The following is a 13,508-nucleotide window of genomic DNA, read 5'->3' as shown; positions in this document are numbered from 1 at the left end:
AGAATTTTTTTTATTTTTGTAAAATCAGATTGTACAGACGATCATATATTTAGTTTCTACATTTTTTGGATGAAGTCGGCCAAGTCACCCCTTCTTTATGTCGCCTACCATATTGTTTCACTTCCATAGCTTCGATGAAATAAACTCAATCAGCGAACGGCGAACCCTCTTCCGTTATTCGTTTCTTTCGTCTTTTCTTCTTTCGGCCAATCCGGCCAACGATCCGCAGCGACGACGAGATTTCACTTGTAGTTCACCGCGGGGGTAAAACACACCCTTCTAGAAGGGAACACTTTGTCCTTTTAACACCATGTGGACGCGCACGCGTCGATGACTACCGTTAATCCTCGAGCTGGGGGTCTCGTTGAACCCGTCGAACACTGTCTTGCATCCTAAAAATATTTCTTTGGGTATTTAAATTTCAGGGGAGACATTCGAGTGTATCTTTCAGTAAGCCCATTGCGTGCATTGAAGTCGACACTTTAGAACGGCGATTAGAGGCGCGCTTTCAAATAACAAAACGATCGGGCAGGCAGTTATTAGAATAATTAAAACTGTAATGGATCCCTTTATTGAGTGAAAGCGACCGAGCGGGGCGACGCTTGATTATTCCGTCGCGTTTATGTAACACGCCGTGGAAATATAATTGCTTGCTGTATTACGCCGTGTGTAACCTCCGGTCTCCCCGCGCACGTACACAGGCACACGCGGGTCTACAACGACACTGTTGTTTGTCATGCGAGCGTGACGGAGTCACTCGTAAAATCTTCGTCGCGGTACGGCCGTAATGGACTCCTCGATGGTTTAATGCCACCATTACTTTTTCCGCGTGCCACCAAAGTGTAACCGTCGTCGTCAGTCGAAGTTTCCCGACGACGAGGAATTATCGTCAGCGGATCAGTGAAAGTACGCAATCCGCCGGCCGATATATAGATTTAGAACACACGAGAAACCCGAGCACGCCATTTATAGAATTCACTTTGCGAATGAGATTTTATTCCGCAATTTAAACGACTCTCGGTTAAATTTTGTATTTTGTACTCTAGAAATTTTGCTGTCCAACGAAAGATGCTGTTTTTTTTTCCAATCTCTTACGTTAAAAAGAAAATTAGAATTATTTTTTATTTGACAATAATATGACATTGAAGATTCCGTGACTTTTCTCGAGGAAAATCAAACATAATTAATTTATAGACCGTGTTGTTTCGCTTCAAAGGATTGGGATGGAAAGTAATGTGAAATTACAGGAGGATATCATCCCGCTCGCCATTGCTGCGGGAAAGAAGAAAATCATTTTTCATCCGTGAGCTCGGTGTGCAAAGCGCGTGCGATTACTCGGAGGTCAATCCCGGTCGACCCAGCGCGCCCGAGTAAACGCGATCTTCCGCGGTGCGATTAATTTTCTCGCGTGCCGCCGCGCTCGCGCATGCACGTCTATCCCGACAAACCTTGCGAACCGACGATAAGTGGGAACCGTGTAAGGTTCGTACGTACAAACAGCGTAAGCGCATTGTACAGACGATAGCATTAGCGAGTCATGTACACGCAAGTCTAATGAGAAGTAGACTCGACGGACACACAAGATATGTAAAAACGAAACTCATATTCATTCGCGATGTATTAATTAGAGGGCTGATATCTCGACATTTTCGTTAGGAAAAACCGACTCCAGGTTATGCGGGAATTTAAAATAATGAAATGCACTTCATGAATTGAAATCCGAGAAGACTATTATTCTTTTAATCATTCTTCCTTGCTGCAAGCGTGTGTTTTACTACAATGAACATTTATTCTATTAATGATAATATCTTGAGAGGAACATGCTGGAATACAAGCGAACATTGCGATTCTTCCATTATGCTTTTGGCTTTTGCTGCCGACAATGATTTACGGAATCGTCTTCGTACGCAGCAGACACGAATAAAGCTTTTACCGGCGGACTTTCCCTTTCCGAGCTATCGCCAAGAGACAGAGACGCGTACGTTACACGCAAAATCGCCGCCCGTTCGCGCGACATAATGCAACTCGCCGCGCGGTTACGAGATCGCGCGGCGCAATTTCACGCGGATGCAAAACCCCGCGTTTTACGCTCGCCTCGATGCGGGCGTGATCGCACGCGCTCGCTTTATCAATTACCGGCGGGCTCCGTTGCTCGCGTGAGCAAGATGGAGTAATCGGTACTGACGGCCAAGTAATTACGCTAATCGACTCCTCGTTCAAATCAATTAATATAATGCTCCACGTGATGAGCCTCCTTTTCGACGATTTGCTTCCGTATCTTATAAAACTGAGAATAATTTGCGACATTCGATAACTGTTAATAACGTATTCTGACGGTGTAATTTCTGAGATAACCTTTAAAAATATTTTGCTACGCAGTTCCGCGAATGAGATAAAAAAACGCAGCAATCCGAGAGACATAAATGTCAATTCTTTAGCGTTTGATTGCTTATCTGCATTTGATCTATGCTATATAAAACCTATTAACATTGATTTCTTTTTTGTTTCAGCATAAGCTCAATCAGGGACCCACTATACAGTTCCTAGGAAATGAAGGGGTGAGTAAAAACAATTTTCCTTTCTATCGATACTGTGTCATATCCACGCGAGAGGTACGACATTGAAACAGCCGGTTTATCGGTCGATCACGCGAAAAGATTACGACAGGTTAGAGATAACAGGATCGCAAACAGATACCACGATTTCATATTTTTCACACGAACAAAAAATAAAAAGCAATTTCCTGCGTCACTCGCAGAAAAATAATATATATATATATATCTTTTCTCTTAGAACGGCCAAAACTGTTAACTACGTTAACTACGTAAGCCGTCTCGTTTCTGTGAATCGCTATTTAGTATCTATGACGTTAGCACACGAGGAAATCCTGCGTGCGTCGGCAACAATGATTCCGACTCACTAATTATCGCGAACAAAGGCGAGTTATTCATCGCGTACACGCCGTCTCGTGAATCGACCTGTATGACGTCCCAGAAATTCCTGCGGCCGAAGAAGTGGTAAAAAGATTGTCGAATCTCGTCGGTTATTTAAAATCGTGTATAATGTCAGACTGAGGGGGAGGAGAATGGTGAAATTTTTATTCGACGAAAAAAAAGTGAGAGTGAGAGGACGACGAGTGTGCGGGTGCGCTGTCGACATCAACGTTTTTTTCTCTCGATTCAACTTGACAGTTTATTAATTATTAATGTTTTATTTCACGCCATTCAGCTTAATGCAACGCAACGCGAAGAATTTATTTTCTCCTATATTTTACATACGTGTTATTATATTATTTTCTATATTTTGCATATAACTGTATTGAATTTATTGACTCTCTAAGCATTCGCACATCATCGTCGTCGCATCTCGTATCACGCGAAAGAGATCTCGCGATGGCAGCGCGGCGCTGCGCTGCCGACGTCGAGAACTCGATCTCTCGGCCGAGCGGTCGCGAGATCGTGTGTGTATGTATGTGTGTCGTCACGGCTCCACACACCGAAGGTTCCTCGGTGAAGGCGATCGAGGTCGTCCGAGCAAGGTTATACACCATTTTCTCTCGCCGCCGCCGTTCGGTGTCTCAAACCTTCCTAAACCCTTCGAATACCAAACGAATTTTTATCACATCAAGAGTCATACAAATTATACTTATTTGTATTACTTTACATAAATGTGCCTTATGTTAATGCGAGTTCATTAAATCTCGTTGGGGCTAATGTGCACTACATTAACAAGGAGTCTTTAAAAATTAGTTTAAAATACACTAATTACGTTAATTAGACAAATATTATATTTCATTTATACGATCTAAATCACTAATATTCTAAATCTATACTACGTATACAATTGATTTGCTTAATTCATCGTGCAATTAACGACGGTATAATCTTGAAATTATCAAAGTTGACGAAAGCAGCTCTTGAATTAAGGCTTAAAGCTGGTGAAAGGCTCTTTTTACTCATTTAGCAAAGTAATTCTTAACTACCACGATCGGTGCTCGTTAAGGTAAATTATTTATACTTGCTTTAAAAAACGTTTTTTGTGCTGGGTGATGTTTAAATGTTGTACTACGTAACAACCATATGCGACCGGCGTTCCTTAACGACAGTGGTCGATCGTCGATACGAAATCTTTCTCGGTGATCCGAAGGTAATTGACCTGCTCCCCTCGTCCTTCATCGGCTTCCCCTTGCTCTCGGGTGTGGTCGTCGTTACGTCGTTACTCACCTGTATGTACGTGTATGTGTGCGTATGTTGCAACGAGCCGCACGAAGTCGAATTCGACGAGGTGAACCTGTCGCTAATTGCAATGAAGTCGAGAAAATAAATTTTATCGAGAAAACAAAGGCGAAGGTATCGCGGATAATTTTCTGTCACCCAAGATTCGTTTCATTACTTTGGAATTTATTTCTTATCTTCAAGATTCTTTAGGTGCTACTTACGTGATTAATCTTGAAATACGATATCATTAATTAATCCTTGAAGCTTGCATCCGCGGAAAATTAGCCTGACACATTGTCGACGAAATCTCCATGCATTCTTAGGAAATACGGAGATGTTCAGGATTTATTAGAGTTTCTTGGAAATTTTCTCTCTGCATTTATGTCTTTCTTCCTTTTGCGTTTCGTTTTCCAACAACGACTTCTCGTAAATTCGTTTTTCAGTTAATTGGCGAAAAGCCAATTCGTTTTCTTTTTCATTCATATGATAAAGATTTGTTGAACCATTCGTTCACATTACTTTCTATTTTATTTTGACCTTTGACAGTTTTCTATTGTTAAAAGAGTCTTGAAGATTGATGCATCAGCCAGCGTTGACCTTTGTAAGTAACTACGGTGGTAGCTTAACGCCTTAGGGCCTACATTCGACGTCTGAAAATTTATTCTTTAAGGACGACTCGTTACGAGCGGTCTCATGAGTCCTCGGGGAACGAGATCTCTGACGTCATTGACAGTTACACACAGTAACGACGCGCTATTTCTCAGAGCACAAGCATATCTCTGTAATTCTGCAACATTAAAATTAAATGGCTCAAAAAATGACTATACAACAATACATAAATTTATTAATTATTTATTTATTCAAAAAATCTTATTTGAGAAAAATTTAATTCAATTTTTCCTTGATGAGTATCTCAAGAAAAAAGTTATTTATTGTTATTTTTCTTCAGAGACTCAGGTTACATCTTTGATTAATTGTATACGCATACAGATATATATGCTCCGACAACACGAATACAAGTAACAAAGAAAAGCCGGGCTGGTACTGTCACGAACAGCGGGACATCCCAAGCGTTCTTTCCATTCTTTTCTTTTTCTCTCTTTCACATCCGTCTAAGGCTTCGGAACGTAGACCACCAGGAACGTAGATTATTCCAGTATATATAATTCGCCGTTTAGCGGGGACGTCCTTGTCGCAGTTGACGTATCCAGGGAGAGAACCGATCTCCGCTCGCGCCTTCTCTATATAACACCACCCGTCTGGATCGTGCAGCGGGCTGACACGCGCAGCGTATGCGCACTTCGCGTAAATGTATGTGTGTGTATGTATGAGTGCGCAATAAGCGATTTAATGTGTAGCAGCAATGCTAGGCACGATCGGGACACGATGCGTGTGTGACAATCGACGATTCGGGCCTTCCCGCGCGGAGAAACATACGACTTTGACACGTATGCCGCGCTAATATCGTTGTATCTCACTTCTGCTTTCGCGATTGATGTGATCTTTCCACCGCGCGCAACTTTATCGAACGCGGAGAGTCTCTGTATTCGCGCGGGACACGGTTTAGCGATAGCGACGATCTTTTTTTTCTCCCGCGGAGATTCGTGTGCGTCTGACAGTTCACGCGCCTGTTCGATCGTATTTACGTACGTGTGCGTTGTGTGCATGTGTGAGCGCTCGCCTTCACATTGTTGCCTTTCACTCGGTTTCTTAGAGCGCCTCGCTTGTGTGTGGGTATTGGTTTTTAGCCGGGAATGGTACGTTATTTCACCACGGAAAGACCTCGGCTTTTCGGAGGCGGAAGAAAAGAAACCATTCCGGGCATTCGTAAATCACCCGGATGTGTGTTCTGATAGATCCGGAAAATGCTCTTTCTCTCGGTTATTAATTACATGCGGTGCGGGAAAGAAAATTGTGAGACTATGCCGATTTAATTTCGCCGAAATGCCCGCGTTTACAAAATACACAGTATTTGTAATTATTCAGTATTCGAGGAGAGAAATTTACGCGTTATTTTTTTGCAAGAATATTCGTATTTTAAAAGTGTCACTTGCAATAACTTGCAAAACTGAAATTTTTATTGATCAGTCGATCGATCAGACGTTCGATACGATCGTGAGCGATTTTGTAAACTTTGTTTTCACCGATTACACAAGTGCACAAGCAATGGCATGAGTCAATTCTCAATTACGTTATACACGTGACACAAAAAAAAATCTTTTATAACGTGGATTGCGACTGTTTTTCTTTTCTGCAATATTGTTGCCGGACGAGTGGAGTTAAATAACGTTGAAATTGAAAATTAACAGCTACGAACAATGCAACGATTGAGAATAAAAATAATCCGAGCGTTAAACATTTGGCGTTAAATGCAGGCAAAAGTGCACGCGCTGTTTTCATTTCGACGTCGGCGGTCGACAGTTTCTCTATTTTCTAATTTACATCTGAAAAGTAGGAAATACGTGACGTTTTTCTTCAGGGACGAATCGCAAGGCGGAAGTTCCTTTGCGCGTTATTGTCTTCTCGGTAAACGTTTCCTCCTTGAGCCGTTTACATACATTCGCGCGCGTGCAACACACATACAAGGTTCTCCGGCTTAAGGCGGTATCCCATCGTGCCGCGGTCAGTCGCGACTGACACGAAACGTCGCTGCCGTAACAGTTACTTTTACGCGTGACCCACTTACCATTCTAGCAGTCGAATCTAAGCATCACAATGAGAAGTGGGTTGCCCTGAAATCATCGGACCGGCGTCACGACGCAACCCTAAAGCGAAGGTCGTCCGCAAAGCGGCATTCGGAAGGTCGAATGTGATCGCGCATAAGTGATGCGTAGAAATTTCTCTCTCTCTTTCTCTTTCTCTTTCCTACACGATTCTTTATTTAGATATCGTAAAAGAAAGAATTCCACATAATTTATTCCGTAGTTTTAATTAACCTGCAACAACCTAAAAAAGTGGGGATGCTTTTATGATTATTAGCATACTTGTAAATATATTTTTTCACGCTATAAATCTAAGTTTGAAGATGAATATAATTTGCATTCAGAATATGTCGAATGTCAGCGGTAGAATGTCCGTGTAAGAGGTGGCGCGGTTCTGGAATGTTGCTCGACGATACCGTATTAAAAATCGTCAGATCTAAGCGCTGAGCCTTGAGAGATGGCGATTATCCTGCCGCGCCAAATGCGCGCGGATCGCGTATCGACGTTGATATTAAAGCGGCGAGACGAGGACGCACAATTGCCTTCGTAGATGACCTTTACTCGTCGATACACCGGCTTCTATGCTATGGATATGTGTCACAACGCGCGCGATATAGAATGCGTGAATTAATTTTAAGGATTACACAAGATACGTGTAATCAAATAACTCGCGCTGAAAAAAACGATATAAAATTTTGTTGTTTTTAGTCTAAAATTGATTGCATTTGTATTCGAAATAAAACGACTATAAAATCGCATTTAAATTCAATGTAGAATGTGAAAAATATTGGGATGTCGTAAGAAGCTGCCGCAGAAACGCAAATGAAACCAAGATATGATAATGATGCGCAGTTTACCATTTCTACGAAATCCGTAGATGTGTTTAATTATATTGCGTCAACATGATATGCACAATCTAAAACTTTTTCATAATTTTGCTATCCAAGTGCGAGAGTGAATCGACGATTTAGAGTATCGCTCTATCCTTTCCGTGATTTCGATTCGCCTTTGAGGATAATGTAAATATTGGCGTCGACGTTAACGAGACTCGGCCACGTCGCGAATAGGATACGCGCGAGTATCGAATGCGGGACATGCGAATGTATAGGGTGTGCCGCGGCGAATCTCTACGATTATTAATTATCTTAAACTCGTCTGTTTCAAAAATTCAATTAACGAGATGTTTAGTGCCAAAGTTTCGAGAGTTTTTGTCGAGAAAAAGAATGCGCACGGTATTAATACGCGGATAGTCTTCAAATTAGAGAAACGGAACGGCAGTTCTGGGACACCGTGTAGGTGTGTCTTTATCGTCGCGGCCTTGCGCGTATGTAGGCGAGCAGCGATATGCGGGTGTTACGCTCTCCGTGGCATCTTTTTTTCATTTTCCCTCGTTTACGCCGTTCATTCACGTGACTTATTACGTTCGCGGCGTGTGCGAGACGCACGGCGACTCGTATTGTGCGCATTTGCGCGCTTGCCGCGTATGCGATTGCTCCAGAAAGACAATGCGGTTTGTAATTCAGCAATGCTGAGCGTAGCGACACAGGATCGAAACGCGTACCCGCGCGCTCTCTTGTCACCGTAGATAAGGACAGTATTATCGCCGCTCCAGCATCGCAAGATAACACAGCTGCGGATAACACACTGCAGTTATTATTTGTTGCGCATTATCGCGACATTTATTGCAAGTGCCGTATCGTCGGACCGATGCCTTATCTCTGTTCTTACCACGTTCAAACAAATACCGGGAAAGACCGATGCGACAACGAGAGAGAGAGAGACAGAGAGAAGCAGCCGTCGGCTCAATTGGTCAACCGTCAAATAAAATTTTGCAGCTCGAACACACTGCGAGGTGTCCGGCAAAACTGGTTTCAAAGACCTTTTTGCCGGGCTTGGCTTCCTTCTCGCCTCGCCTTTCTGTCCACTGCGAAACGCACATTGTTTTGCAGTTTTCGTTTCGCGCGGCCCTGAAAAGCGGCAAAGAAAATCCTGCCTCGTGATAGATGACGGTCCACCCTTATCCGGATTATTCGAACTTAGATCCCACGGGTATGTCCACGTTGAAATCCTGAGATAAAATAACCGGGGTTTTAGATTGCAAAAATGAGGCGCCGATATATTTTAGGCTTCGGCTTGAAATTCCCCGAGGCTGAAAGTGACGTTTGAAGGGCATTTTTATAAATTGCGAAACCGAAAAATATGAGACTTACGAGGTTTGTGGGTAATCATTTTTCTTTACTTTTCTCATAATTTTCACTGTATTTGCAGAATGGATTAATTATATTTAATTCTAAACTTAGGCAAGCGATGTATGCCGAGTGTTTTATTTCTGGCGCTCGTGAGTTGTTGTTTTTTTGTTTTTACATCAGGCTTCAAATGCATCGCCTCGGTCTCGTTCGATATTTATATATATAGGACTCCGGCCGCGTGACGAGGGACGGTTACACGCGACGCAAAACCGAAGGATCTCAAACCTGCAAAACTGGATTCTCCCTTCTCACCTGATATACACATCGAAAATTACCGGCTCGCTTCTCGCAACGCGGCGGAGATATCATCGCAAACAGCGGCATGCCGCGCCGCGCCGCGCGAATTCGTGCGTTACTCGCCGCCGCGCAATTTCACTTCACAGTTGTTTCTGTCGATCATGCGTTTCGATAATCGTTTCTCTCTCCTTCACCGTGTTTCTCTCTCTTCTTCAACCAGAAATTCTCCGAGTCTCTTTGAATTTGCTAATATGCAATCTTGTATTTCAGCGCGTATAATCTTATCAATTGCGATTAGCATTAGCGATTTTGTAGAATTTGAAAATTAGTTTCAATATCGTACATGTACAATAATAGATCATTGTCATCGTCTTCGATATCGAGCAAAAAATAATAATATCTTCAAATAAATCTACACAGATTGACTTAATAAATAAAATATTAAACGGGTTTAAAATCTTTTTTATACACAAGTATAACAACACAGGAGATGACTCTGCAAAAGAAGTCTCCGAGCGATTAAGACTTCGTTTTCTGTTAAGCTACCGTGCGGCCAACTGACAATTATAGGCAGTATAATCAGTAATTTATACCCGCACTTGAACAGTTTATGTAGCAAATAGCCAGTGTTGCCTTGAGAAAGGAGCGGCTACAACCGTGCAACCGTACAGTTTTATTCTATTGCTGAAAATGTATTTACAGCGCCGCGATGATAATATATTTCAAGCCGGCCATAGCAATATATTTCAAGCACCGTCGGATTAAAGAGCTAACTCTCGCGCAGTCCTCGTCTTCAACGATCGAATTTGCCGCATAAGGCAAGTGTACACTTTGTGAAAGTAGCGAAGGTATCGAGCAGTTAATTAGAAAGAAATCAAACTTTGCTTGAGCAAAAATATCGATTTGGTTAAATCTTTATGTTTCGTAGCGAACTTGATTTAAATTCTTTCTCGATTAACTTTTTAGCTTCCAATATTGAACGGCCGACTCAATTATATGTAGCCATAAATAACATCAACTTCATCCCTTGTTCTGCACGCTGATTCGCGACGGTATAACGTTTACGCATCAAAGCGAAAGAAGCACGTGTGCCGCACATGAGCCTCCCTGCCGCGAGGACTATTTCGCATAAAATATGCACCTGGCTCGGTATCTCCGCCATGTGTTTTGCCACCCCCGCATAACTCCTCGTCTCTCTCTCTCTCTCTCTCTCTCTCTCTCTCTCTCGTTCCTATCTGTCGCTTTTCATCCCCGATTAGACCCCCGTGGAGAACGCCGCCTGAGCGCACGAGGATATGAATACTTTAACTCTCTCCGTCGTCTTTCACATCCCCCTTTGTATTCGCCATACGCGTTTCCGCGTTTATGAATAATATTTACAGAGATAAAGATTCAAGCAATTCGAAACTTTAATCGAAATGTGAGACTTGATAAATTCTCTCGCAGTAGAATGCAGCATGACGCGCATTATCACATTATGCGAAATTATTTCTGACAATTAGCGGTAGAATCCACAACGCATTAATGTTTGATAACAACAGTTGTTATCGGCAATAGAGCGATAAAGTCGAATTTATGTAACTTGCGTAGCGACCACGAAGGCTCATTATCGGCGAATGCGAGCGATAACGAGCAGCCGAAAACACAGGATCGTTTCATAAAATTTCAACTTTGTCGCGCAGCTCGTAATGCTCTTGATTAATTGATGCTATCGCGCGGCTGAATGCTCGATAATGTTCTGCAGACGCACAGCGGAGAGCCGCGCCTAGCTTAAAATCGGCTGCGTTACGTCAGCCGATACCGTTGAACAAATTTTCGGCAATTAGTAGGCGCCGGTGCCGTTAGATCGCCAAATGCCTAGTAAAAATGTAGCGGTATCGGCCATCGACAACTTAATTCACAATGATCGAGGTTTCCCATGACAGGTCCGATTGCATTGTCTCAATACGCGATATCAGATCGACGTAATTGTATCGAGAACCGAATATACCGAGTATGTGTTTCCGCTACCGTTACACTCGTGCCACCTGACAGCTCCAACAAATAAAGGTATCGATGGCCCATTAAGTTCTAAGCCGCCCTGGACCGGCAATTAAGCGCCGCTAAACCAATAACGAAGCTTGCGCGCGTTGCTCGCCGACGAGCGAGACAAAATCATTAATCACGGGCGGAAATAATTAATTACACAGGGCTGCTCTCCCGCTTGCTTTCGCGGCGTTGCGGCAAACTCGAAAGGCGCCGCCCTCTCGAAAACAAAAAACGTGAGCGTTCGTGGCGTCGCGTCGGCCGCTCTTCGGCTCGCTGCGAACCGTGCTTGCTTACGTGGGCTATACGGACATCGTAGCAGTTAATTATCGGGGACACGGGAACATAAAAGGGGGAATAAATTACGCTTATCGATCGACGCTTCTCCGCGCGAGACTCGGACACGCGTGTACGAGGGAGAAGATAGTGTTTTCACAGCGGCCTTTTCCTCCGCGCGACTATCGCGCGAGAATTTCTCGGCATGCCGTGATCGCACACGCACAATCGCTACGCGGAAATTCTCGCCTTCGCGAACACTCCACTTATCGGGATTTCTCTTTAGATCCGATCGCAAGCGTCGATAAAGTGAATCTGTTGTAGAATCACTCGAATATAATTTTTAAGTACTCGCATTTCGTTGATGATACGGAGATTCATGTTTTTTTTGTTTGCTTCATTTTTTTTCAAATTCAGAATTTTTATTTTATATTACAATAATAATTAAATTTTTATTTAACATTTAATCACACGGAGATCTTCATGGAGGAAAGATTTGTGCTGAAAATTTATAACGCGATACAGATTGTAAATCTTCTTCGTATTTTTTTACTCAAATCGATCAGTAAATTTACACGAATCGTTGAACCATGATTGTCGGACTTATCGCTCGCCTCCACTCGTAGAGCTCCGATAGAGCCGCATGTAATACATCCAGATGTTCGACGTAAGTCGTGCATGCGAAGCTCAACGCAAAGGGTTTTAAGGGGAACGTAAGGACTGTGTAAAGGCCGGAAGTAGCGTCGCCGTGCGGTTTTGGATTCCCTGCTTCCTGTATGGCGACTGACGTTCCTTCATATCGTCAGCACTGGATAGGAAAAGACACATCGGGTGAATGCATACACACGCACGCGTCACACGTACCGGTTTCAAGCAAACTTATGTCTTGAAAATTATGTCCACGCGCGGTTTCCCCGCTTGTCGTCCGCGCACGATGCTTACGCGAACTTTTTCTCATGCGAACTTACATACTGCAGGGAAACAAATAGTTTCCTATTTCAAAGTCTTGCTATCACGCAAGGGCATGTACCTCGGGAAGTTAATGATTTCGATAAAAGGTGTATTAGCGATAGTCGCTGACATCGACTTGGTCTCGTTCGAAGTCTACAATCCAGTCTTGTGAGAGATTAATAATTAATAAAAATTACAAGAGAAATTAAGAGAGAAATCAGGTTATAAAAATTATCTATATAACTTGTAATATTATCTAGTTTCTTAGACGGATTATGAGTAAAAATACAATGTGGAAGTAGATCGTATCTTGTTTGTAATAAATCTTAGCTATAGATACATAATACCTAAGTAAGCAGGCAATAAACATAATATAACCGTGGATTTGCGATTGCTTCATCTACTTAGACTACGCATAAAGAATTTCAATATTCCGGTATTCCATTGTTCAGGTTAGACATGACAATGGTCTCAGCAATAATGGAGGTGATTAGAGAGAAGTACTCATTAGGCTGAAAGATACATAGTTTATTTCGTCCTTGGACGCCCGTACGTTCCGTTACTTTAATTAAGTCAGAAGATATGTAGTCCTCGTTTGAAACCGCGATCTGCCTGCTAGGCTCGACGAGAATCTCGTTACTTCCCGCAATCATCGAGCTTCTAAATCGCCTTCACACACATACATATGCACGAGCGTGATATTTTTAAAAATCGGCATACCGGGGTAAACCTAGATAAACATCCGCCTCTTGCGGCGGCCATATCTTCTTTAAACATTGAATTCGTTCTACAAAAATTAATTTGCCTTCAACTAGTTGTCGTTTATTTAACACGTGACAAAACTTGACATT

General features: G+C 42.7%; 1 protein-coding gene across 1 annotated transcript in view; it reads left to right on the top strand.

Moving 5' to 3' along the window:
* Positions 1-13,508, top strand: part of Su(Tpl) (Suppressor of Triplolethal) — an 82,795-nt gene that overhangs the window by 23,046 nt on the left and 46,241 nt on the right. Inside the window, exon 2 of the mRNA XM_012377499.2 lies at positions 2,511-2,558. Coding sequence (XP_012232922.1) covers positions 2,511-2,558 — 48 coding nt within the window. The remainder of the gene's footprint in view (positions 1-2,510; positions 2,559-13,508) is intronic.

Source organism: Linepithema humile, chromosome 6 (genome assembly GCF_040581485.1).
Source record: "Linepithema humile isolate Giens D197 chromosome 6, Lhum_UNIL_v1.0, whole genome shotgun sequence".
Classification (NCBI taxonomy): domain Eukaryota; kingdom Metazoa; phylum Arthropoda; class Insecta; order Hymenoptera; family Formicidae; genus Linepithema; species Linepithema humile.
Note: the sequence above shows the minus strand (reverse complement) of the source record. Positions and strands in the feature narration are given on the sequence as shown.